Source organism: Hirundo rustica, chromosome 25, assembly GCF_015227805.2.
Source record: "Hirundo rustica isolate bHirRus1 chromosome 25, bHirRus1.pri.v3, whole genome shotgun sequence".
NCBI lineage: Eukaryota > Metazoa > Chordata > Aves > Passeriformes > Hirundinidae > Hirundo > Hirundo rustica.
Window position 1 is genome coordinate 6,349,646 of NC_053474.1, and position 25,936 is coordinate 6,375,581.

At 53.4% G+C, this 25,936-nt stretch overlaps 1 protein-coding gene across 4 annotated transcripts in view; it reads right to left on the minus strand.

The window, feature by feature from the left end:
* Window positions 1–21,290: 21,290 nt before the first annotated feature.
* The window catches only part of PTPRU (protein tyrosine phosphatase receptor type U), a 56,754-nt gene continuing 52,108 nt past the window's right edge, over window positions 21,291–25,936 (minus strand). For all 4 annotated transcript variants that reach the window (XM_040086047.2, XM_040086050.2, XM_040086049.2 and 1 more), the window contains one exon: window positions 21,291–24,108. In XM_040086047.2, the coding sequence (XP_039941981.1) occupies window positions 24,046–24,108 (63 nt within the window). In that variant the 3' untranslated portion in view covers window positions 21,291–24,045. The remainder of the gene's footprint in view (window positions 24,109–25,936) is intronic.

Sequence of the window (25,936 nt, forward strand, 5' to 3'; positions counted from 1 at the left end):
GGTTTTGCACCATGAAGATGATGTTTACAAGCGGCCAGCGGGAGGAATTGCTGGGATGCGGTGCGAAAATGCCGGGTGTCACATTGGCACCTCCGGCAACACTTCGGCCACCGTGTCTCATCTGCAGCCTGCGGGACCAAGGGACAAAGTGGGATTTCTCCATTTCCATTTCATCTGCTGCAAATGAGCCCTGCCCTTCCCAGGAAGTCTCTGAATGCACTGCCAGGCTCACGAGTGCAGCCCTGCCTTTGATATTCATGGGAAGTGAAAAGAAAACAACCCAAGGTTTGCTTTTTAATTTCATGGGAAATTTTGCAGGTGGCTTTTGCTCGGTTCTGCACTTCATTTATTCATTTACACACTGACCCAAACCCCACATGAACAACTGAACGTCTCCAGAATACCACAGCTCTGACTCAGAAAGTCCTTGATATTTATCTGCCTGCAGTTTCCAATAAGTTAAACCCAGCTGACCTAAAATACCAAATTTCGAGGGAGCTCTTTGGCTGATGACTCCCAGTATCTGACAGCAATTGTCTGGGGTGCATTTTCTGCATTTCTTTATAATAAATGAGACACCTGACACCATGAGATCATAAGCAATTTCCAGCTCTCTCCAAATCACCGGTAGGGTTCCAGTTTGGAGCCTCACAAGATCATCAATTCTGCTGCAAAACTTTTCTGTGCTGATTGCCAGTAATTTGCAAAGTGTAAGCTGGAGGGAGGGAATTGCTTGGAATTCCTTCCAGTTTTCCTCTTCACCTTCTAGAGGAACTCAGCCCGTGTTGAGCAGGCCAACCAGTCTGTTGTGACCACAAACCCCCTGAAAATCTGGAGATCTGATTCTCCTTTGATGGCCAACATGCAAACATCATATCCCTGTTTCCAGTCCTGCCTCAGTGAGGATGCTGACTCCTTTGGTCATTTCTTTGGTTTGGCATCTGCTTTCCTCCCCTGCATCTGGATTTAGGTGAATTCGTGCCGCCACCTTAGACCTATCTATTTACAGATTTGACAAAACAATTTCCCAATGAGAGAACATTTCATAAACTTGATTTCTGCAAAAATCTGCAAAAATCTGCAAAAATCTGCAAAAATCTGCAAAAATCTGCAAAAATCTGCAAAAATCTGCAAAAATCAGGATCTTGCCTTGCTGCCAAAACCCTCTTGTTAAAACTTCTCCCACCATGGCGAGGAGGATCTCCCACCGAGGGAACACAAACGCAGACCAGCGTCTTCCATGGAGCCTCAGATAATTGCCTGAGTGAGCAGGAAGGAACTTCCTGTGCAGCTGAAATCCTCCGACATTTCCTCTTCACCTCTTTAAATCCCTCTTTTGGTGCTTCTGCCCACTCCAGCCTGTGCTGGGGGAGCTGCAGGAGCAGGAACATTCCTGGCAATGAGGAACCCATTCCCTCCTGCGTGGGAGCTCCTCACACCCTGAGGATTCATCCATCCCTCAGGGATGCTGAGCTGGCTCCAGCTGCGGTGCTGCGGAGGCAGATCCCACAGCCAACACACAAATTGAGCATCTCTGGTTTCTGCAGAGATGGGGGCACATCCAGGGGTTCACAGCCTCAATCTCACTCTTGTTAGGATGTGCAGCCCCGTGCTCCGGAGTGTCTCATTTCTCCTGCCCATCATCCTCCTGGCCTGGTCTCTGGGAAATCCCAACTCAAGTCCAAGTCCCCGGCTGGACCATGGACCATCAATGAGCTGATCTAGTCCAAGATGACCCTTCTCACTGCAGGGGTTGGGCTCAGTAACCTTTACTTGTCCCTTCCAACCCAAACCCTTCTACCCAGCAGCTCTCACTGTGTGCTGGGGAATGGTGGGGCCAGAAAGGATTTGACAGCGAGGCCTCAGGCTGAGAGCCAGGGCAGCCAGATGTCCATAAGGGACATCAGATGGTGCTCCAGCTGCCCAAGGGAGTTCTAGGTGGACGAGTTTCTGGATTTTGGCTTTGGCTGAACCCCGTCCTTTTGTTGGTAATTAAAAGCAGTGGGTGCTGCAGCAGAGCGGGGTGACACAGAGCAGAGCCAGTAACCCACCGAGCTTGTGAGACCAATTAATACAGACCCTGATTAGTACTGACCCCAGGCCAAATCCCCATTGCCCCTTTCCTCAGGGCAATTCACACTGCTGCAAAAGCAGGAGTGGGCTCAGCCATAATTTACATTTTATTTGCTCAGCAAACACCAGGCAGGGACCGGTGCCAGGCACCCCTGGGGACAGGGCACAGGGGCTCAGTGTGGGCACTGCCCCAAGCCCGGGGCAGCAACGCTGGCACCGTCAGGAAACACAATCTGTCACTGCAGCGTCCTTTGATTGGGGCTCTAGAGGACATTGTGTCCTTCAAAGAGGCTAAAACGGCAAACAAGATCAGACAGGACCTGGACAAAAACCTCCCCAGCCCCTACTCCCCCACACCATCCTCTGAGACAGAGACCATGAGTCAAACCTCGCTCTTCCTCCTCCCCTCACAACACCCTCGCTCCTCTCAGCTCTAATTAAAAGGAAGTGAGTGCTCGGAGCAGGGAGATGAATCCTGTTGTGAAAAGGGGCTGAGATGAATCATCTCTCGAGGGCATGGTCCTCCTGGGGGCTGGAGGGTCCTTCTGGGACAAGAGGCAGCTCAGCAGCGAGGGACAGCCACGACTGCTCCCAGCCAGCCCTCACTGTGCCCTGGGCCAGCTGGCACAGCTGATGCCGTGGTGCTCTGGAGCATCCTTCTCTCCCCAGGAGAGGCTTTCACTGAGCCCTCGAGCACTGGGAAGTAGAGATGCTCAACTCATCCTGCCCAGCTAATCCATCACAGGGAGGATGGGAAGGGGAACAGCTCGTCCCTGCCTGTCACCCCACAGAGGCTTTGCCCTCCGTTAGTGAGAGCTGATTCATTTCCAGCCAAGCTCAGGCCCCATCGATGCCCCTGTGATGGGAAAGCAGCAGGAAGTTTAGCTCCAGCCTATAAATGACCCACTGTGGGTCAGGCAGCACGGGGGGCACAGAGAGCTTGAATCACACTGTCCACGGGCCTGAGGGCTGATCCATTCCAGGAGGGTTGTAAATCCACAGACTTTCCTTGCCAGGAGCTCTCTCCAGCCTGGGCTGACCATTTCCCATGGGTGAGGGAAGGAGCCACTGCCAGTACCCGGAGCTGGAGTGTTGTTCCCGCTGTGCTCAGGAGGAGGGCTGGCACCACATCTGGGGAGTTTGGGCACCTGGAGATAGAACCAAGCTTGCTGTGGTGACAGTGCCAACACCATGGTGTCGAGATGGGCTCCCAGGCCTGGGGTGGGAGGTGCCAGGTGTCCCCCACCAGCTCCTGCACCCACAGCAGGGCTTTTTCCTGGGATGTCTGGGCTGGGAGCAAGGCACTGAGAGGAAGTGGCAGAGCCTGGCACAGCCCCCACCCCAGACACCCCCACAGGCTTCAGGTGGCCTCTCCCCACTGTCCCCTCCCCGCAGCACAAAGCACCAACCTGCCCTCCGGGGTGCTGCTTTTCCGCCGGTGTTTTGTGAGTCACATCACTGATGTCACCTCCCCGCGTCACCGGAGCTCCGAGATGGATTTAATGAGCCTTTGTTTTCTGCAGCTAAGAAAAACCTCAAAGAGGCTCAGTCTCCTGAGCCAGCAGGTCTCTCTGTCCCCACAGGAGGACAGAGAGCTGCAAAAGGGGCCAGTGGGCTGGCTGAGAGCTTCAGAGACCTAGGGACAATGTCCAAGTCACTCCAGAACCCCTCTGTCCTCACCAGAACCTGCCACGTGCCCTGCTCCTCGCAGGACAAGGCAGGTGCGCCCTGCTGAGCCTTGCACTGCTCTGATTCCATGAGGGAACGAGGGACAGGTGGCAGAGGGGCAGTGCCACCATGCCTGTGACGTGGGACAACATCTCCAAAGGCCTCTACATGAGGAGCTGAGGAGTGTGACATTCCTGGCTGGAATTCACCCCCATGTGCTGGCACTTTCCCACTTAGCATGCTCTGCCCTGCAATTCTGGGGCCACCAAACCCAAGGGACAGAGCTACCCTGGCATCTCCCAGCAGCTTTGGCCACACCTGGGGAGCGAATCCTGATTTACACCAATGTACACAGGGAATTATAAGCTTGTAGGGCTTTAAATCCAGAGTAATAAATCATTGCAAAGCAAAAGGGAACAAAATTCATGATAAAAATTGAGGGAAATGAAGATCACTCTTCTTTCTTCTATGAAGGTCACTAGCAAAGGAAACATCACGTGAGGCCCCTGGGAGCCCAGCAGTGTAAATAGTCAGTGGACAGAGGGCATCTTCTATTAAAGAAAGTGTCTCACTAAAGTACATAGGCATCATATAAATTATTGGATAATGAAATTCCAGTTAATTTGCTGCCTGGTCAGCCACAACGCTCCTGCCACACTCCTGAGCAGAGCCAATAATCTTAAGAAAGAATTACATTGGTATGGAGGCAGCTGGTCCGTGGGATTTGGGAACGAGCAGCTTCTTCAGGATGGGGTGGGGGGACACTGCAGCCCTGGAGCCCCAGTGCCCCACAGCCCAGTCCCCCTTGTCCTGTCCGTCAAGGCCCTTTTCCAAAATCCCTCTACAGCTCTTGGAGCACTTTAGACACTGGAAGGGCTCTAAGATCTGCCTGGATCCTTGTCTTCTCCAGGGGAGTATTTCCATCACCTCCAGCTCCTGGCTGTTCCCATCTCATCTCAGCCAGTCCTGCCCCGAGGAGCAGCCAACAGCGAGGGTCCTGGGAAGGGCTCACAGAGGAGATGACCACACAGGAACACTTCCCAGGAAGTCCCTTCCAGCCCTTTCCCATTTGCAGCTTTGCAGTGACCAGCCCTGGCCAGATCCTTTGCCCAGCTGCTCCTCGTCTCACCTCTGCCCTCAGCTCTCTCCTGGGGCTGCAGACAGGACAGGGATTGTCTCTGTTCACTGGGACCTCAAGGGGTTCAAAGCACCCCTTTGCTCCTGGGGTGCCTTGATTCCATGGGGAGAATAAGACCCAGGAAGGGGAAGGTTGGGAACATTTTCCCCTTCAAAAGAAGAGCTGCAGTGTTTGAAAGCAAGGACAAGGTGCAGGATCAGGTCATGGACCCATGGCCTGGAGGGGATTTCCAGTACAAACCCCATTCTACCTCCTCCCCATTACCCTTTTCCTTCTTCCCTCTGCTGCTCTGAACCTTTGGCACTTCATAGCACCAAATACTCCGCATGTTCCGTGTAATTTTAAAGCCATTATGTCAGCTGCTCTCTCCCCCCAGCTCTTGAGACCCCCAGTTGATGTGTCAGAATGTAATTAGCTTTTGATGGGATGTTAAGATTTCTTGAGCTCCTGTGGAGAGGCAGCGTGGGGAGATGCAAGGCAGCAGATTGTGATTGTCACTCCCCATGGGAAGCACTCGAAGACCCTGGAAGACTCATTTACAAAAATGTAAAATAAATAAATAAATAAATAAATAAATCCAAAAGCAGCAGACTCAGTAGGCTTTGGTTTAATCGACTGAAATCACAAAGATTTTTTTTTACCTCTGTGCTCTTTCCTGCTTGGAGAAGAGATGGGAATTAACTCCCTCGTGACCGAAGGAAAGTGCCGTGAGGAGTCCAGGGCTTTATTCCACACCCAGCTCCTGGGAAGCTGGGAAAGCCCTTCCTCCATCCCTGCATGTGATACGGAGCTGCTGCAAGCTTGGCTCCTTCCCCCAACCCCTGAGCTGCTGCATCCAAACTGGGATCAGCTCCTCCATCCTCACTGGGACCAGCCCCTCCATCCAAACTGGCATCAGCCCCTCCATCCAAACTGGGACCAGCTCCTCCATCCAAACTGGGACCAGCCCCTCCATCCAAACTGGGACCAGCCCCTCCATCCTCACTGGCACCAGCCCCTCCATCCAAACTGGGACCAGCCCCTCCATCCTCACTGGCACCAGCCCCTCCATCCTCACTGGGACCAGCCCCTCCATCCTCACTGGGACCAGCCCCTCCATCCAAACTGGGACCAGCCCCTCCATCCAAACTGGGACCAGCCCCTCCATCCTCACTGGGACCAGCTCCTCCATCCAAACTGGCACCAGTCCCTCCATCCAAACTGGGACCAGCCCCTCCATCCAAACTGGGACCAGCCCCTCCATCCAAACTGGGACCAGCCCCTCCATCCTCACTGGCACCAGCCCCTCCATCCCAACTGGGACCAGCTCCTCCATCCAAACTGGGACCAGCCCCTCCATCCCAACTGGGACCAGCTCCTCCATCCTCACTGGGACCAGCCCCTCCATTCAAACTGGGACCAGCCCCTCCATCCAAACTGGGACCAGCACCTCCATCCACCCCAGAACCAGCCAGGAAACACAAGCACACTTCTCTAAGCACAAACCTGCCCCAAATTCCCTGCAGGCACAGTGCCCTGATGTCGATACAGCCCTGGCTCTGTGTTAGTTGCTAGTGTGAAGCACAGATGTCTCCAATGCAATCCTGAGCCATTCCCATCGAATGCCAGTTCAACTGGATAATGGGCCCTATTGATTGCTGCGAGGGCCACACCAATCTCACTTGTCCTTTCAATGATTATTGTGGCATTCTCTACATTATTGCTGCTCGGCAAAATTAATTCCTCTTTGCCCACCCCATCCCTGTGGGAGTGCATTCCAGTCTCCATTCCCTTGGAGGTGGAAGTTAAGGAGACTTCTGCAAGGACTGGACTTAATTCACTTCTAAACTGTTGTCAGACAATTTGATTTTTTTTTTAAATCTCTAATACTTCCACTGGCATTAGTGGAAAGAAAACAATAGCTGCATCTGGTCACTTTAAGGAGTCATCCTCCCCTTCCACAGCTCTTCTGACATTTCTGTCTCCAGCCTGGACAGTAATGTATTTCATTTTAATTTTAGCAAATGCTTTCTTTATGATCAGAGACATTTTTCATTTGTATGTGTTTGCATCTCTCTTAAAATTCAATATTTCATTTGGGGCTGCCAGGTTATTGCTGCTCCTCAAAATAAAACATTTGTGGCACAAGAGTATTTCAAATTACTTTCTCTGGTTTCCCTCCACTCAAAAGCAGCAATTGCCTTTCCAGCCACTCTGGGAGGAGCAGAGAGGAGTCAGTCCTGGTCCCCGTCCCCACCCTCTGCAGGGTGAATCTGGGGGGAAATGGGGCTGCTTGGGGCTGCCCTGTACAGAATCACCCCAAAAAATCAAGAGGAGAGGCTGAAGGCAATGTTTGCCTTCCTTTGACCATCACACCAAAGCTCCTGGGAAAGACTTCCCAGCAAATACCTTTTCACAGTATAACCATATTTCCCGTGGGGTCCAGCACAAGGTTCCTCGGGTAGGCTGAATCCATCCTGTGCCTGCCTTGAGCCAACAAAACCGAGGGAAAGGTTCTGCCGAGGGTTTGTTTGCAGGAGCCTGTGCCCGCCTGTGCATATCCACCTCGGATAAAATCCCAAAGCATTTGCATGAGGGAGCAGCCCCTGTGCCAATCCCGGGGCTTGCAGGGGGAGGGATGGAGCCGTGCAGGAATTCCTGCGGGATGGAAGTGGCCAGCGCCGGAGTGGTTCTGGGAGCAGGAACTCATCCCTGATCTCCCCTGACAACGGCACAGAACTGAAGGCTCCAGCCCTGCCAAACCCACCTCTGCCATCCCAATGTTCCACAGGGAGCCCTGCAGGAGCTGTGTTTGCACGGCTCAAAGAGAAGAGAGATCATATTTTATATCAGCAATAAATGTCAGCAGCTAAAATCAGGCTTCAGTTCCTAACTGTCGATTTTCCATAAAAATGAAGGCTGGATACGGAGCTGGGTAACCCACAGGCGAGCTGGCAGACCCAGGCAGCTGGGTTTCCTTTAAACACTGTGGTACCTGGGGGTGTGAGAAATCTCACCTCCTCATTACCGAGCAGCCCCTCGTTAAATTCCATTTCCCACCTCTTAACATGCTCTGTCATCTCAGGATACATAGGGAGCAGCTCAAGGTCAGACATCTCGCAGTGCAAGAGCCCTCTTATCCCCAGGCCTCTTGTACCTATGGCATTTCCCCCAGTATTTTCTTTCCTAGCGCTTCTGCCCAGCCCAGGTGTAAATGACTGAAGTAATAAAGCTCCCACCATTTCCCCTGGAAGATTATTCCACGGTCTAACAGATTTTGCCATTATAATTTTTTTTTTTTTCCCTTCCCGAGACCTAAAATTTGATGCAGTTTAATTTCACCCCGTTATATCAATGTAAAGAGAGAAAAGAGAAAAACCACAGGAGTGACAGAGAGAGCAGAAGGATCGAGAAGAGGTCTGGGCAGGATGGAGCTAAGGAGTGACAGATCCCATGACAGCTGTCCCAGCCTGCTGTAGAATGTTGGATAATCTATCTCCATCTCCTCCCCAGTCTCTGGAATATCAACCCCCAAGCTGCTGAGGCTGTACCTGCACTGTAGAAATGCTTCCAGTGCCCACGGGCTGGGCAGGACAGACGCGAACCCACCAAATTCGGCACGAGAACTGAACCCATGGGAGAAAAGCTCAGGGTGTTGCAGCGTTGGCAGAACAGGTTCATCCTTCCCTAATCAGGATGTATTATTGGGGAACAATTAAAGACAAGTCAGGGGTAATTAGAGGTAATCTACGCGCTCTCAGTGGGGAGGGAGGTGCTCGGGGGATGCTGCGGAGCTGCCCTGCAGAGGAGCTGCCCTGCACCCGTTCTGCCCTCTGCGAGGGAGATGAGAATTCCCGGGATGGAGCCACCCTCTGTGCCGGGGTCGGGGCTCCCCCACACCACGCAGGAACCAACCCTCGAGGCCAGGCAAGCTCAAGCTTTTTGGTTTTCCCCTCTGGGACATCTTTCCCGCTGTGAAAGGTGTTTCTGGAGGAGCTGAGGAAGAGCTGGTGGAGCAGCGGGGAGCTCCCAGCCGGACTGTCCCCGAATGTGACAGGATGGGACCTGGGACAACTGAGCGGGCACAGGGTCCAGGAGGGGAATGGAGCAGCTGCTGGGACTGGAAAAATACCGACTGCAAATGAGAGTTCAGCCTGAGGAGCAAAAGCTTTCCCCAAAAGCTAGCAGTGGCTGTCCTGCAGCATTCATCGTCCCTGGATTACTGGGAAAAGCAAATAACTCCTGATTTACTCAGAGTTCCTGCTTACACGTCCGAGGAGCTCCACAAACGCCCGTTTTACACGATTCCCAACCACATCCGAGCGAGCAACAATAGGTGGAGCTCCAAGAACTGCCAGCACCCAGGGAGGAGCGGAGGAGTGTCCCTGGCTGGGACAGGTGCCACTCGAGGCCAGCCTGGGCCATCCCTGAGCTCCGATGGACACGGTCTGGCTGCCAGAATAGCCTGCGTGGGAAAGACCTTTGCTTTGGGAAGAACTCGTGCACTGATGAACTCGGGAGGGATTTAAAAGCTGTGTGGATGTGGCCCTTGGGGACAGGGTCAGGGCTCTGGCAGTGCTGGGGGAAGTGTTGGACTCGATCTCAGAGGGATTTCCCAACCGAAATGATTCTGCGAGGTTATGGCTCTTACTGCAGGTTCTGTGGCCTCACAGCTGGCACTGTCAAACCTGGATTCCAGACCTTGCCCAGTTATTCCAGCAGAGCCACACTTGCAGCTCTCTAATTCCAGTTTAACTCACACCAGCGGTTCACAACCTGCACTGAGCCCCTCTGGGGTCTCTGGAGGGATTGCTCTGCCTGTACAGATGTACACAGAGGGGCTTCAGCCAGACAGACCCTCACACTCTGTCAGGACTTGGTTCCTGCAGCAGGACCCTGTGGATGTGTGCTCCCTCTGCACCACACAGAGAAATTCTGAGAGTTCATGGTCTCAAGACAAGAAAAGCACCCGAGCAGAGTGCCCTGCCTGCAGGACATCAGGCAGCATGGAAATGCAGCAGCCCTGACAACAGCCGTGCGCTGCCCGTGTTTCTGCCGCCCGTGTTTCTGCTGCCCGTGTTTCTGCTGCCCGTGTTTCTGCTGCCCGTGTTTCTGCTGCCCGTGTTTCTGCAGCGCATTTGCCATGCCATGGGAACAAACCCCTGGGCCAGCCCTGCTGCTGCCCACGACGGATCAGAGTGACAAATGGAGGCAGTGATGACAGTCCCCAGGGATCCCGGGGCTGGGTGGCATGGATGTGTCCCCAGGGATCCCGGGGCTGGACAGGATGGATGTGTCCCCAGGGATCCAGGGGCTGGATAACATGGATGTGTCCCCAGGGATCCCGGGGCTGGGTAGCATGGATGTGTCCCCAGGGATCCCAGGGCTGGGTAGCATGGATGTGTCCCCAGGGATCCCGGGGCTGGGTGGCATGGATGTGTCCCCAGGGATCCCGGGGCTGGGTAGCATGGATGTGTCCCCAGGGATCCCAGGGCTGGATAGGATGGATGGGATCCCGGGGCTGGACAGGATGGATGTGTCCCCAGGGATCCCAGGGCTGGGTAGCATGGATGTGTCCCCAGGGCTCCCAGGGCTGGGTAGGATGGATGGGATCCCAGGGCTGGGTAGCATGGATGTGTCCCCAGGCCGGTCCCGGTGTCCGCAGGGCTTTGTGAGGCCCCATCTGGAAGGGGCTGCTGGCACCCCTGAGCTGCAGGGGCTGCTTGGATGGAGCCTCTCCAAATCCCATCTGCCAGTGTGGGCTGGACTGTTTCCAGCCTGGATGAAGCCTGGAAAACCTGAGCGTGTCAGAGGGGCTGGAACTCAAAACTGCCATCTCTGAGCTTTGGACGTGAGGAATGTTGGCTTAAATACCAACATTTCACCTGCAGATCCCAAAGCATCTCGTGAAACTTTCACCTGCTCCATCACAGCAGCAGCACATCCACAACAGCAACACGGACACCAAATTTGGGCTATTCCTACCCAATTTCTGAATCGGGCCCTTCTCTATAGAACTGCTGCCACTTCTGTGGATACTGAGCTGTGCGTCAAAAAAGGGTTAAAAGCCCAAGGTAGCTGCTGATTACATTTTTATATAGTTCAGAAAGGCCAGTGAGGCCCTAGAAGCAAACATTTTCCCTTTTAATGACACCATGATAGAGTAGGAGCGATCTGTCTCCCCAGAAACTTTAAAGCAAGTAGATGGATTACCCTGGTGACCCCAGTGAGGGATGTCCTGTGCGCAGCTGGTGAGGAGACACCAGGGAAACAGCCTGGAAAAGAGGCACAGGAGCTTCAGGAGAAATGTGGCACAGGCAGGTCAGTGCCACTTCCCTCCACTGTCCGTGCTTGTCCCCAAACAGCCACCCTGGGAGTGGAGCCGTGCCAGGAAAAAAGAAATTGGAAAGGGCTTTTGGGGTGAGAGGAGGTGTTATTGCGGATGCTTGGGTTATTGCAGGGTTTTGTGTGAAAGGAGGAGGGAAGGGGAGAGACAGTGGGGGAAAGGAAACATTTATTGAGCTTTAAAAGAAGCAGATGGTGGCAGTGGAAGGGAAAGTGCCTGTGGGATGAGTCCAGTGGGAGTGGGATCAGTCCTGAGCTTGTAAAGGTCTTTAACTGCTCCTGTTCTGGGCCACCACAACATTGTCAGAGCCTCAGGGTGCTCCGACCCAGCCCGGGGGCTCTGGGCCGGGCAGGGTCCTGTGGCTGCCTGGGAGGGGTCCGGGGCTTTGGCAGCATCGTACATCAGCACCCTCAGTGCTTTGCCCGGGCAGGCGCCCAGCCAGGACTCCTGTGCCACCATGCCAGGAGGCCCAGCTGCCCCTGAGCTGTCCCCAGGCCATGAGCCATCCCTGGGGGCACAGTGATCCTCCAGCACTGGCGGGGGGATGCTGCCCCTGCTGGGACTGGCCAGAGGAGCCACTTGCCTGCCACTGGCAGGATGGAAATCTGCCTAATTAGCACCAGTAAAAGCAGCAGCAGCAGCAGGGGCCCGGGCAGCCCCTGCCAAGCAAACATGTTCAAATCAAACTGCAGCTCCTTTGCTCCAAAGTTTACAAGATGTTTCTTTCAAACCCTCATTAAGCCCTTCTGTTGTCCCCCCGTGCCTCGAGTACGATGCCAGCACACGCAGCCCTGCTCCAATCCTGCTCCTGCTGGGCGTGTGCACGTGGGCATTGCTGGCACAAGTGGCATGGAAGGGTCAAGGAGTCTGAGGGATCGGATTCTCCACTGTCCAGGTCACCCTCTAAACACAGCTGCCTCTGTAAAAGGCCCAGGACAGTGTTTGGAAGTGCAACCAGAGACGTTTCCTGGCCAGATCGGCCCCGAGTGCAGCAGGACAGAGCCTGACCTGGTCCTGCTCCCCCCCCGGGCAGGGCACACAGGTCAATCCCTGCCAAGCTGCTCCTTGGCAGCAGCAGAGCGCTCTCATATGGGAACAGCCCGAGCCTTGAACACGATTTTTGGAAATAATTTAATTCCTTGGACTCTAATTAAAGTGCTGGGCACTAAATCCTAGTTCTGAGTGAATGCCTGAGCTGCTTCCCTGCTGCTGGCACAGCCCAAATCTGTCCCTTCACCAGGTCACAGCCCTAAGGAAAGAGCCACACCAAAGCCCCACGCTCCAGAGAGCTTTTGATCCTGAGCTGACACCTGCCATTTATCCCGAGGGTCTGGGAACACCTGCCCAGGGTTTAGGGCCCCCAAACTTTGTGCCAGGGCTTGGCATCCCTTGGCACGTCCAGCCTGGGAGCAGCGAGCGGGGTCACGCACAGGGAGCCCAGCCAGCTCCAGGCACGGGAAAAGCCGGAGCACTCTGCCAGTATTTACTCAGCACTTTGGGCAGTCAGTCCTTTCCTTTTGCTGAGCTCAGGACTGCGCCAAGTGCCACTTACAGGCAGCAAGATGCCCCACAGAGAACCTGAGAGGCGAGGAGGGAAACATCCAGAGGAACATTAGATGGAGAAACTCAGCTGAACCCCAAGCAGAGCGTCCCTCCCGCTGCCCTGAGCACAGCGTGAGCCCAGCGCTGCCCGGCTTTGGCACTTTCCTGCCCTTGGGGTGTCCCCGCAAGCATCACCCCGTGCCTGGGCTTTGCAGAGCCTCTGGCGTGGCCGCCTCCATCACCTGCAAGGAGCAGGGGATAGAAGGAGAAGAGGGAGAGCTGCAGTTCAGTGCTGGCCGTCTGTGGCCTCCCAGCACCGCTCCCAGCCCCTGGCCAGGGCCCCGTGAGCTCAGCCAGAGCCAGGGCAGCTGCAGCAGAGCCTGGCACAGGCAGCGGCTCTGGGTGAAAACAAACGGGAGGTGAGGCAGAGCCGGCACGGCTTGTCCAGCCCAGGGGGAGTAGCACAGAAAGATTTGGAAAAGATGCCTAACGCCATCAAGACCAACCATTAACCCAGCGCTGCCAACCCCTCCTGGCACTTTACCCCAGATTTCCAGAGCTCTCTGTTAACTCCCCGCAGGGATGGCGACTCCAGCACGTCCCTGAGCTGCGGGATGAGCAGCCCAGCCCTGGCACCAGCTGGGAAATGCTGGACTCAGGAAGGGTCCGTGCGCGGGGGCTGGGGTCAGGGGCAGCACAGAAACCAGCCCACAGAGCTCTCCTGGAAATGCACTCTGCAAAACCTGTTTGGGTTTGTGAGGTGGGGGAAGGACGGGAAGAAGCAGGAAACATCAGGTTTCAACACTCACAGGGTTGTGTTATTCCTCTTTTGATGCTACTTTTTATTTTGATTAAAAAATGCTTTGTGGTCTGACACAAACCTCCCTCCTGCCCAAGGAGCCAATGTCAACACAGAGCTCTGTGAGCTCCTCAGAGGGAAACGTTTAGAATTACAGAATGAAAAAAAAAAAAAAAAAAAAAAAAAAAAAAAACCACACAACCTAAAAGCAGCAGCCTGATCATTTCCAAACTTTGCTCCTTCCTTCCCAGGCACATTCAGCATTTTTTCTTTTTTCTCTATGAAACACTGTCATTTTGGGGTCCTAGACCACTCACAGCTGAAGCAAAGCCCAGCTCCCAGGTGGGCAGTGTCCAAACCCCTCTGCTCCCACTCCTGGATATCATCCCAGGGGAAAGACCCTGGCTGGCTTTTCCATGCAAGATCTCTCCCCTTGGAGCCAAGTCAAACACCTTCTCCTCTTGGCATGGTGTGCAGAACCCAGCCAGGCTATCAGCAATTATTTAGTTAATGCTGGAAAAACCTTGGATCAAAAGAAAAACAACATTTTCCCCCAGAAAAATGCACTCTCCAACCTCTTCCTGTGCTCAATTAGAGCAACGACACTAATTAGGCTTTCATCTACCCATCCCACACCCTCTCCTGGGCCAGCAGCTTCCTGCCCACCCTTGTGCAGCCTTTAGCCAGCCTTTCTGCAAATGAAAAAGCCCGTGAAAGGCATGACATTGGGCAAGGACAGGTTTGCAAACAACCTCAGCTTCTGGAGCTTGGCAATATTTGATTTCAGCCGGAGAAACTCAGACCAAGAGGGACCTTTGCCAAATGGTCTGGCACCAGGGCAGCCAGTGCAGGGAATTCAAGGTATTTGTGTCACAGCTTTACGTTTTCTCTTGCTGTGGGAGCAGGGAAGGGGGAATTCTGTACTACCACCTGCATTTTTGTGACTGAGTGGCTCCAGCCAGGCTCGCTCAAGCATCTGCTTGTGTGGACGTTTCAGGTGCACTGGAGGGTGTGAGCCTGTTTATTTGTGTGTGTTTGTGTCTCTGCACTCCGGCTGTTTGTTGGAACAGGATGCACTTCCCCCTGCATATGTCTCTGTGGCTACGTGCCTGACTGCGTGGGAGAGCTTCCCGTGGCTTTTTGGTGCCATTCCCAGGCAGCTCCAACAGCAAAAGGCACACTCTGCAGCAGGAAATTATTAGCGAAGGAAGAAGTGGGGAAGAGCTGAGAAAGGGTTAATTTGCAGAAAATAATCCAAATGGGCAAAGAAGTGCCAAAGAGGGTGTTTTTAGTGGTTCTACCCAGAGAGGTGGAAGAGAGGAGACAGGGGGTTTGGGAAGGGGGAAGGGGAGAGCCACGGGGTTGGAATCACGGTGCAGGTGCCTCACGAGCTTCCAACCTGCATTTTATTCCCTGGGGTTTTAAAGGGATTCTTCCCAATGACCCTTTTCTGGCACCTGAAACAAGAGGCATCGGGAGCAGCAAAGCTTCCTGCCAGCACCTGCCTGGCTCCCAGCAATTCCAGGCCCTTGACACTGGTGTCCCACTAGGCTTTTATCCATGGAAAGGTTCTCCAGTTCCTCCCACAGCAGCTCCACACAGCAGCCTCCGAGATAACCAGCTGGGATAGCCAGCTCTGCAATCCTGACTGGGATAACAAACTGGGATGGCCAGCTCTGCAATCCTGACTGGGATAACAGACTGGGATAACAGACAGGGATGGCCAGCTCTGCAATCCTGACTGGGATAACAGACTGGGATAACAGACTGGGATAGCCAGCTCTGCAGTCCTGACACTGGGATAACAGACTGGGATAACAGACTGGGATAACAGACTGGGATAGCCAGCTCTGCAATCCTGACACTGGGATAACAGACTGGGATGGCCAGCTCTGCAGTCCTGACACTGGGATAACAGACTGGGATGGCCAGCTCTGCAATCCTGACACTGGGATAACAAACTGGGATGGCCAGCTCTGCAATCCTGACTGGGATAACAGACTGAGATAACAGACTGGGATGGCCAGCTCTGCAATCCTGACTGGGATAACAGACTGGGATGGCCAGCTCTGCAATCCTGACTGGGATAACAGACTGGGATGGCCAGCTCTGCAGTCCTGGGGGAACCCAGGGTGTCCTGTCCATTCACAGCCCACCCAGGCCATGGAGCAGCAGCACTGGAGTGACCTCCCAGACCACGGTCCCTGGGGGTCCCCTCCATTACACTCCTATCAATGCCCTCCTCAGTTCATTTCTTTCACAAATCTTCCCTGTGCATCTTGGTGGAAACAGCCCAGAGATAATAACAGTAGATATGGGTTGACCTATGGGATTCCTGGAGTGATCAAACTGTCAGATAACAGAATAAATCTTTCTCGTGGGCTGGGATTAAATCAGAGTGTTGGCTGCTGTGGTTTCTTATTTATTTGTGTTCTCTTAAATTGCATTTCCCTTCCCCCCATGAAGAGCATTGGCTGCCTGCAGCTGTAAATTACTGCAAACCTTCTGGTGAGGATAGATGCTGCACCTCTTAACCTTGCAAACATCTCCTGCTTCCCTTAATGGTCTTTGAGACCTCTCAGGAAAGAGAAAGCAAAATGGAGAACGTGATTTGATGGGAAGTTCATACCTTGGCATTGCCCAGCAGCTTGACCCGCTCTAGAGATCACCTGCAAGCCCTCGGTGTGGAACTCCTGGGTGTTTCATGGATTTGGATGCAGGCAGCATTTCCTCTCTGCTTCCCCAGCCTCCTCCTGGCCCTGGTTTGCAGCACCTGGGGGCTGGGCTGGGTCTGCAGACAGCCCTGGGGAGCTGGGAGCCACAGCCATGGAACCACGGAGACATTCAGGCTGTTAAACACCTGTAAGAAAAGGTGGAACAGCTTGCCCAGAGCAGCTGTGGCTGCCCCTGGAACCCTGGCAGTGCCCAAGGCCAGGTTGAATGAGGCTTGGAACAGCCTGGCACAGTGGGAGATGTCCTTGCCATGGGAGGGGGTGGCACTGGATGGGCTTTAAGGTGCTTCCAATCAAAACCATTCCATGATTTAGGATTCGAAGATCATGGAGTCCAACTTCGAACCTGGCACTGCCAAATCCACCACTAAACCACATCCCTGGAAGGGGCCATGGCCCTGTTCTCCAGCACAAGCACATTCCCAGAGTCCCTGTTTGCTCTGGCAAGAGCAGCACGTGGATAACGGGGCTCAGACAGCATCTCTGGGCTTGGCTGGGAGATCCCCATGACAGCTGCAGAGACAGGAGCCAGGGGCTGGCTCAGGAAGGGTTCTTGGAGAAATGCCCAGAAGGATTTGGTCTCTAGTGACAAGTCAGGAGAAATTTTTGACAGGGTAAAATATGTGCTCCTTTAAAAAAAATTAACACAAAATAAAAAAGAAGAAAAATAGTACAAACCAAACCCAAACCAAATTAAGGTGTGAAATTTGCTGTGAAATGATTCTGGAAAAGTTTCTACACTTCAGTGCTCGAGTCCTAGTTTCAGAGGAGGCTCCTGCCTGACCCCCTGGTGCTCCTCCACCTCCCCAGGGAGGTGCAAGGGAGGCAGAAGGGAGATCCAGGGAAGCTGGGGTGGATGCATGGCAGGACGTCAGTGCAGGCTTACACAGGAAAACCTCTTAACACTTACTAATCCTGCCTTGGAGCAAAAACTCTGAATTCCACCCCAACAGCCCCCATTGCCAGAACCCCAGTGAATTCCCAGGGGTCTGCAGAGCCACCAGCACATCCTCAGGGACAGCTTTCCCCATCCCAGCCCTTCCCACAGCCACTCCAGCCTCCCTGCCATGACCTAGACACTTCTTGATGTAAATCCTGAGGGAAAAAATCAGGCTATGAGACCAAGTTCCCAGCCAGACGTTCCTAATGAATCTAATTTTGTAAAAACAAAAATCCCGGAGACGCCAAGTCAGCCAATCCCTCTTCAAACCTCATTGAGTGTCCCACGGAGCAGGGAGAGACGAGCTGCTCCATATTTCCTTTTTTGTTGCTGTTTTAAACACCATCCATTCCGGAATGGAGAGAGCTGGATCGATGGGCAGCCCCTGAGGTGTTGTGTGCCGGGTCACCGGAGGACGGTGCCTCTGCCAGCACCTGACTCCCCCGTGCCACTGGGACCGGCAGGGACAGGCAGCCACGTCCAGAGCCAGGCTCGGAGCCTCCTCTTTAGAGTCCTGGCAGCTCCAGCTCCCAGCTGGGCCCTCTGCACGGGCAGCAGCAGCCCTTGTGCCCTGAGTCCTGCCTCGCTGGCACCGCGCTGGCCTTGTCCCGGAGCTCTGCCAGAGCCAGGCAGCGCAGCGCAGGGCAGGGCAGAGGGTGCAGCATCCTTGTCCCTAGGGTGACAGCGAGTGATGGGACGTGCCTGGCACAGGGGCTGCCCTCAGCCCGTCCCCAGGATGCCACAGCCAGGGGAGCAGCCCGAGAGCTCCAGCTCAGATGAAGTCAGGCTGGGTTTCAGAAGGGAGAGGTGAAGCACTGAGGGATCTGGATGTGCACATCGAACTGCTGGCAAACTTCACTCCTGTCTTACCTGGAGGACCATCCTCCAGCCCACCAGCAAACAGGCATTTCTCAATCCACTGGCTCCACCAAGGCAGGTTTTTTGGGATTGAAGGTCCTCCCATCGCCCTCTTCACCTCCTGTGAGCCTGGAAAGAAATTGTCACGTGGCCATTGACCCTGAAATGCAGAGGGTCTGGCACATGGAGATGCGGGTCCATCCATGGAGGCCTGGGAGCAGAGCCATTAATGTGGAAGGGCTGACTGAGCCCCCACCACGTCCATCAGAGATCCCCTCTGGACTCCAAGGGCCCCAGGCTGTTCAGGAAGGGGGAGATCAATTCCCTGCTGCTGTTAATCTGCAGAGACACCTGAGACCACAGATAAATCACAGGTTAAAGCTCTTCCACCTCTTCCAGAAGGAACACCTTCCCTGTCCCGTGAGCCTCAAAGACATGACACTAAGAGAAAAGTGAAATGATTAATTTGTTTTTCAAAACCACGTCCTGAAAAAAATATCAATTTTTTTAGCCAGAGGAAAATTGTTTTGGCAGCCCAGGCCTCCAGAATCTGTTTGGGAGTTCATTTTAGTTGACTGAGTGTGCTCACACATCTGTGATTAGACACTCACTCTACAGACATTTTTTGTTAAACTCCTTATTTAAAATTCTCCCCAAACTTCCCGAGCAGGATTTTCTTGTCCAAGCATTTGTGTTTTGTATCCGTGCTGAAACACTGCATTATAAATAGCAAGAGCTTTATCTTGACTCTAACCAACAACCTCAACTTAAAGCTAAATGCATAATTTACTGCAAATTAAACTTAATGGGACTGGAATAATTATGTTGACTTTTGGAAGCACTTAAAGATAAATACATGATTAGATATTTTGCACACCGTGAGGAGATATTTATTTCAAAATACAAATTCTTCCCATTGAGCCTTTGGATGGAACATTTAGAGGTGACACGAGCAGCATAGAGATTATAGCCCAGTTAAGGCTGCTTAAATAAATTCTCCCACAGCACTAAGAACGCTGCAGAGGTGGGAAGCCTCTGAAGAGCACAGTGCCTGTGCTGCCGGATCACGGTCCATCCATGGGCTCTTCAGCCTCTGCTCCCTGTGCCCACCGTGGATGGAGAGCCCCGGGCATCCCCAGGCTGCCCGTGGGAACAAGGTCTCCCAGGCCTCCCCACACTTGTGCCTGAAAAACAAACCGAGCAAGGATGGTCTGGCACCCGGGGCTGGGCGTGGGACAGGTTTGTGGCACCATGGATGCTCCAAAGGTCTCTGCAGGACAGGGATCAGAGAGGGGATGGAGAGGATGAGCCCAGCCTGAGCCACGACAGCTCTTGGCCTCGCAGGGACATCCCAGGTGATAAATGGGCCGCTGGAATTAATTGAATTAGGTTTTGTTTTAATGAATTAATCTGCCGAGGTTAATCAGGAGGGTTTAAGGCAGCCTCCCCCAGCCCTGCCTCCGCTCTGCCCCTTGGCTCGAGGCAGCTTCCAAAAGGCCACAGCAAAAGGAACAAGCCCAAACCTCCCAAACCTCAGAGGGCTGAAGCGCCATGGGCTGTTGGGAGGGACGGGGATGGGGGCTCCAGGTGGGATCGCTACACTGGGAATGGTTTCTCCTGAAGCACTGAAGGAGGAGAGGAAGAGAAATCCCCGCCCACCATCCCTTTGGCAGCCTCGGTCATGGCCCTCAGTACCTGGGTGGGTGAGGTCTGGGCACCCTCCTGACAACACTCCCCGTGTCCTGCAGAGGTCTGGGCGCTGTGGGCTCTCCAGGGGCTGCATGGCCACGGTGGGGCTGGTGAGGGTGAAGCTGAGCATCCACTGGGAGCACCGGCCCCTCTGGGCAGATAGAGAGGGGTGGGACAGGGGTCCCCACCTGCCACCTCTGCAGCAACTGCTGGACACCCTCTGAGCTGCAGCTGAACTCCCAACACTTCCAGTGCTGTCTGCCAGCCAGGATTAGGGAACAAGCCTGTGGATGGAAGGAGAATATCCAGGTCATCTCCAACAATACCATGACATCGGCTTAAGGAAATTATTACCAGCTCTACCAGGCATGTGTGCTGCAGATAACAGCACAAAGGAGGTGTGGAGTTGGCAAGCAGCTCCCAAGAGCTGGGCACTAGACATGTATTTGGATTAGTTACTGACATGCAAAGTGCTCCCTTTAAGTGGCTCTGGCCTGGCAGAGCAGCAGCAGGACCCGAGTGCCTCCAGCCATGCCCATGCCAAGCTCTCCCGGCTCTGCACAAGGAAAGAGGGATCCCATCCCATCCCATCCCCAACAGGTTACTCACCAGGACACACTGATGAATCTGAGGTGGGACAGAAGCACATCTCCACAGGAGGAGCACCTGGACTTCTGCTCCTGTCCTGGCTCTGAGGCCCTCTGGCTCTCTGCGCTGTCCACGCCTCTTCCAGAAGTTGCAGGAATGAAGTGAGGAAGGACACTGATGCCACCCACGCCCCTGAGCTCCCGGGGCCTCTGAGAGCCACCAAACGCAGTGGTCACCACCCTTGTCCCCAGAGAACTGCTCCCTTTTTCACCTTAACAAGCCCCAGGGACAGCCCTGCCAGGGCTGACCCCACACACGCAGAGCCCGTCCCAAGGGCAGGACTTGGCTTTAATTTACACGATCCCCCTTTTTATTATTTATCAGTAAAGTGTAATTACTGCTTCCTTCACGAGCCTTAATTAAAGATGAAAAACAATCCTGACAAGTCAATTAGATTTTTTTCCTCGGTCTCCATTAAATTAAGACTCAAGTGTTACTGGAAGCGTTTCATATCACAACACATTTAACTGAAGGCTGCTTCGTAATAAATAAATCACTGAAGACAATGCAGCGACTTTTCCTGAAGGCTCTTCTTACAACAGGATTTCATTTTCCAGCTGGGAAATGCCCTGGGGCTGTTTTTCCTCCACACCCCCTCTTCCATCCGAAGCCGTGGGCAGCCGGGAAAGCCCCATCCAAGATCTCCAGGAAGGCACCAACAGCAACGCCCTGGAAGCACAGGGTGACCCCATCTCGTGTGCCATGAGGGCTTCGTAGGAACCTGGCCCTGCAAATCTACTCCCACAAATACCCTCTAAAAGACAGGGCTGAGAGAGAGGCTTTTCTGCACCTCAGGGCTCCCCACATCACAGCTCCCAGCTCAGAGCCAGGAAAGAACTCCAGAGGCCATCACAAATTTGGAACATTTATTTACGCAACTGATTTTCTTAAAAGGAAAGAAAGCCAAAAACAATATAACAAAATAATAATAATAATAATAATAATAAAAAAAACCAGTTAACAACAGCTGGATGTGCGTGGTACAATCCACATCAGACGTGTCCCTCCCTCGGTCCCACTGCTCCATCCTCCTCCATGGTGGAGCTGCCTCATGGCCCCAAATCCCTTTGGCACCAGCTCTGGGATGCTGCCAGCTTTTAGGATCACTTTGACTGCATACAGACGAAACTGTTCCAATTTGGTGGTTTTCTTGGGTTTTAATTTTTTCCTTTTTTTTGTCATTTTCTTTTATTTAAAAAAAAAAAAAGCACCACTCCAATCTGTAATACCAATAAACATTATCCATCTTAAGAACAGTATTTATATTTTTATATATAGATTTCTATATATATATTCCTATGTACAGGATGTCCTTGCCTCATGTCAGAGGAGCATCTCAGTAGGAGTTGGAGATGGGTTGGGTTTTATAGCACTTGGATTTCAAAATCTGCTCTTCACCAGAGATGTCCGAAAAATCCAAAGACACACAGCAAGGAGGTATCAAAATAAAATAACAAGGAAAAAAAATCCTGATTTTAAAACATATATACAACTCCTCCAGTCTCTTATCTCTGTAGGACTAACTGGGGTTTCAACTCTCCTCCTTTTCCTCTCTCTGGCAATACTTTACCTGCAGAGCCCTGTGGGATGCTCCCTCCCTCTGGACCACAGGGAGGATGTGGGTGGCACAGGCAGCAGCATCCCTCCAGCTCCCAGGGCTGGACAGCCCCCAAACAATCCCGTTCCCAGGGATTTCAGAGGCTCAGCTCAGCCGTTTTCATACAAAATCCAACAATTTCTGCACTCAGCGTGCAGCACCTTCCCTAGGACAGCACAGACAGGTCTATGGAGAGATATGGACTGGGAAAAGGATGCTAATTTATCCCAGTGCGAGTTCTGGTGTAGCCAGGTACTGGTGTTACCGGACCATTTGGGGGTAAAAAAGACCTCTTGGTGACGAGACAGAATGGGCACATGGCAGGTGAGACAGCAGGATGGAAAGAAGGAAGGAATGATGTCATATAGCCCTTGGAATAAGTTATTGTCAGGCTGTGAATTCCTCTGGGAGAAGGTGAGAGAGCCAAGGGTCTGGGACGCTGAAATCCCCATCACCACAGCGGTGGCATTGTCCAAGGGGAGAGAGGGCAGGGATGGCTCCTCCTGCTCTCCTTCACCCTTGGAAGATGGATGGAAACATCTGGGTTTGCTCCTCCAGCACACAGCCATTTCAGCTGTGCAGCCACCGTGATTCCGTAGGGAGAATTCCCTGGCAAAGGGCTCGCCAGCCCCCAGCAAGCAGGGTGGGGAAGCTGCCCCTGCCATGAGAGGTGGGGCTGGAGGATGGGGGAACACGGATGTGGGGTGAAGGATGGCAGAGGAAGGACAGGGTTGCCCACGTGAAACCTCCAGCATCTGTAGGACAGTTTCTCATCTGCTCTGCTCCATCCCCCCCAGAAACTGATGGTGAAGGGTTCTGCCGGGCCCTCAGGACAGAACCAACCTCCCCTCAGTTCCCCAGGCAGACCCCAGACCTAGATCCCTCTGGCTGCACCTTCCCAAGGCTGTTTATTTTATTACAACCAGGCTGAGAGCAGAGTCGCTGTAAATACCACAACATCAGATGGAAGAAGTGCTATTTCACATCCACGTGCAGCAGGATGGAGCTAAAAAGCATCAGCTACCTTCAGGTGGCACAGGAGTGTGGGGACCTTCCCCTGTCCAGCCCTAACGCAGCCACAGCTTTGGCACAGCTCAGCCCAAGCTAACACCACCCCAAAACTGATCCTCGCACCCCACCAGGCCCAGCAACAGCCAAGAGCATCAACAGGCAACTGCCCAGGGGGGGGCATCCAAGAAGTATTTGGGATGGACCCAAATGTTGAGGATTTTGCTTCAAATGCAGTGATGCACAAGGGGAGGGTTAAGAACAGACCCATGGGCCAGTGCCTGTGGGACATCAGGAGAAGTTCACTGTTACAGATGGAGAGGAAGCTGTGGAGATGCTGGGGGAACCATTCCCTCAAAAGCTTTTGCAAAAGCACCAGGAGGGTCCAAGTCGATCCCTGCAGAGGGACATTGCATGGCCAGTGTCCCCCACCCTTTCCATCCCTCCTCCCTGTCTGTCCAGGGCTGGAACTCACAGAACTACAACAGGATCAAACTCGTGGTACCAATGGGCAGAAACTCAAGAGCTCCTGGGGTGTCTTTGCTCCGGCTCAGAGCGAGTCCCACCGAGGGGAAACATCCAGCAATTTCCAGGCTCCTTGAGGAGCAGCTTCAATTGCACACACAAAAGAGCAACAACTCCCAGTATCCATCCTTCCTTCCCTGCTGGGAAACAGCCTCAGCTCCTTCTGGCCTCCTCTTCCTTCCCTCCCTGGCCTCCTCTCCAGCAGCTTCAGAGACCCACCAGCAGGGCAGGGCTGCATCCTGCACACAGCAACCCCAGGCTGTGATTCCAAGGAACAGGATGAGATGTGGGATCCACCCACTCAGACACACCCAGGGCAGGGACGAAAGATGGAGAGCGGCCAACACATCTCCACCTCCTTTCGTTTTCTGGATCCAAAGAGTTTCCTGGTGGGTCCTTTGCTGTTTCCCTCCCCACCCCAAGCAGGGACACAGTGTCCAGCTGGGAAGCACGGTTGGCATGGCCCCTGCACAAGCCCTTGCTGCCCCTCTCATGGCCAGGTGCTATCTGGTCTCCAGGGACTCCAGGTATTCCAGTGCTATGTCGTAGCAGAAATGGTACTGCTCCTGTTCAGAGAGAGAAGAGAGGGTGTCACCATCTTAAGGGAACTATTTCCCAAAGTTATCCCTATCTCAGGAAAAACACGTGTCGGCAGCCCTAAGGAAACGCCTGTCAGCCTGTCGGGGCCCCCGACAGTTGTGCTGAGCCACAGCTAGGAAAAACTCCCCTCTTGGCAAATGACACCCACTGGGGCAGGGGCATGGTGCCCAGGTCCAACAGCTCCCCATGCACTGAAAACCAGCATTTTGGGGACACACGGCACCTCCACCTGCCCCGAGGCAGAGACCAGGACTGCAACATCCCCTCACTGTGAAATTACCTTCATTCACCACCTCAGACACAACCAGCACTGGGGGTTCAGCAAGCACATCACCTCAGTGACTGACATGTGTCAATCAAATGGTGGCAGAGACATGGGAACGATGGAATCTGGGGTCAGAGGTGTCCATAATAAAACCTTAGGCAGGAAATTGAGTTTTTGTTTCTGAGTTCAGCAGAGGCTGGACAAAGGGAGAGCACCCAGGGAAATATCCATGGTTGGAGTGGATGGAGATGCCCTTCCCTGGCTGCCAGGACATTCCTTTACCACAAATTCTCTTGCTCTCCCATCTTTTTCTGACGCACCCAGGGACAGTGTCAGCATTCTCCCACCTTCACTCCCCATCAGCTGCACAAAGGGAAAACCCAGGGTGGCTGACCCCTGGTTTTACAACAAAAATCCCTGAGCTGGGCAGACTCAACCATTCCTGTCCTTTCCATGACCTGTTCCCATGCTCTCCCACCCTTGTACAACTCACAGCACAAAAACCTCGGGAGAGCCACAACCATGGCAGTGCCCATCCCAGGAGATGTTGCTCCAGTGAGCAAAATCAGCCAGAGTGGGGGGAAAAAGCCCAAACAAACCAGGATTTTGGTGCTGCTACAAGCACTGGGACATCAGGTGGGAGCGCTCTGGGTGTGACAGCAGCGAGGGGAGAGCTCATCTCCCCAGATCCTGGCCGCAGGAGAGGGATTGGAGCCTGAGCACCGGCAGGAAAATCCTGTTATCCCACACAGGTGGGCAGCCACAGGATCCCAGGTGGGAGCGGGCAGAGGGGAAGGAGGACTTCAAAGCAAGGAGGCTGTGGCAGCCCAGATTAAAAGCACATAACGCTTTTTGGATTAAGGAATGGGATTGTTTCCATTTATCATCATATAAAAATAACCTCCGGGGCAAACAGAGGGGGAAGCGGCGCAGGGAGCGGGAAGCGCTCTCTGCCAGGCTGAGCTCCTTACACCAGGCATGGATCCGGCCTCCCGGTGACTCTGGGAGATTGAGATTCCCAGAATAGCCAGTTCAGGTTCATTTGAGGCGGGAGGAGGCTTGTGTCCTGATGGGAAACGTCGCCTTTTTTTAATACCTTTGCAATTTAGCCCAATGGGTCTGGTGGCTTCATGCTTGTCGCATCATCTTTCCATTATCTGCATCCCTCCCCCCTCCCTCACCTTCTCCTCAGCTTTTAATTCCTAATGCAAATAACATCCCCTCCTCAAAACCATTTCATTTTGCAACTTAGGGATTTTATAATCCCAGCAGGGTAAACATTTCCAGCTGACTTGCTTTTAAAACATCGTGAGGCACCTGGATCCCTCCAGCACGGAGATGGACACGCGCTCACTCCCTCCCCTCCTCCATCATCAGGGGCCTGAATTAGGGCAGGGGCCTTTTGCCCTGACCCGCTGCCAGCTCCAGCCTCCTCCTCGGGACACATCACTGCATTACTGCTCCCAGCAGCTTGTCCACCTACTCATTTCACTCCAAGTGCTCATTCCCTTTTACATTTCCAACAGGAA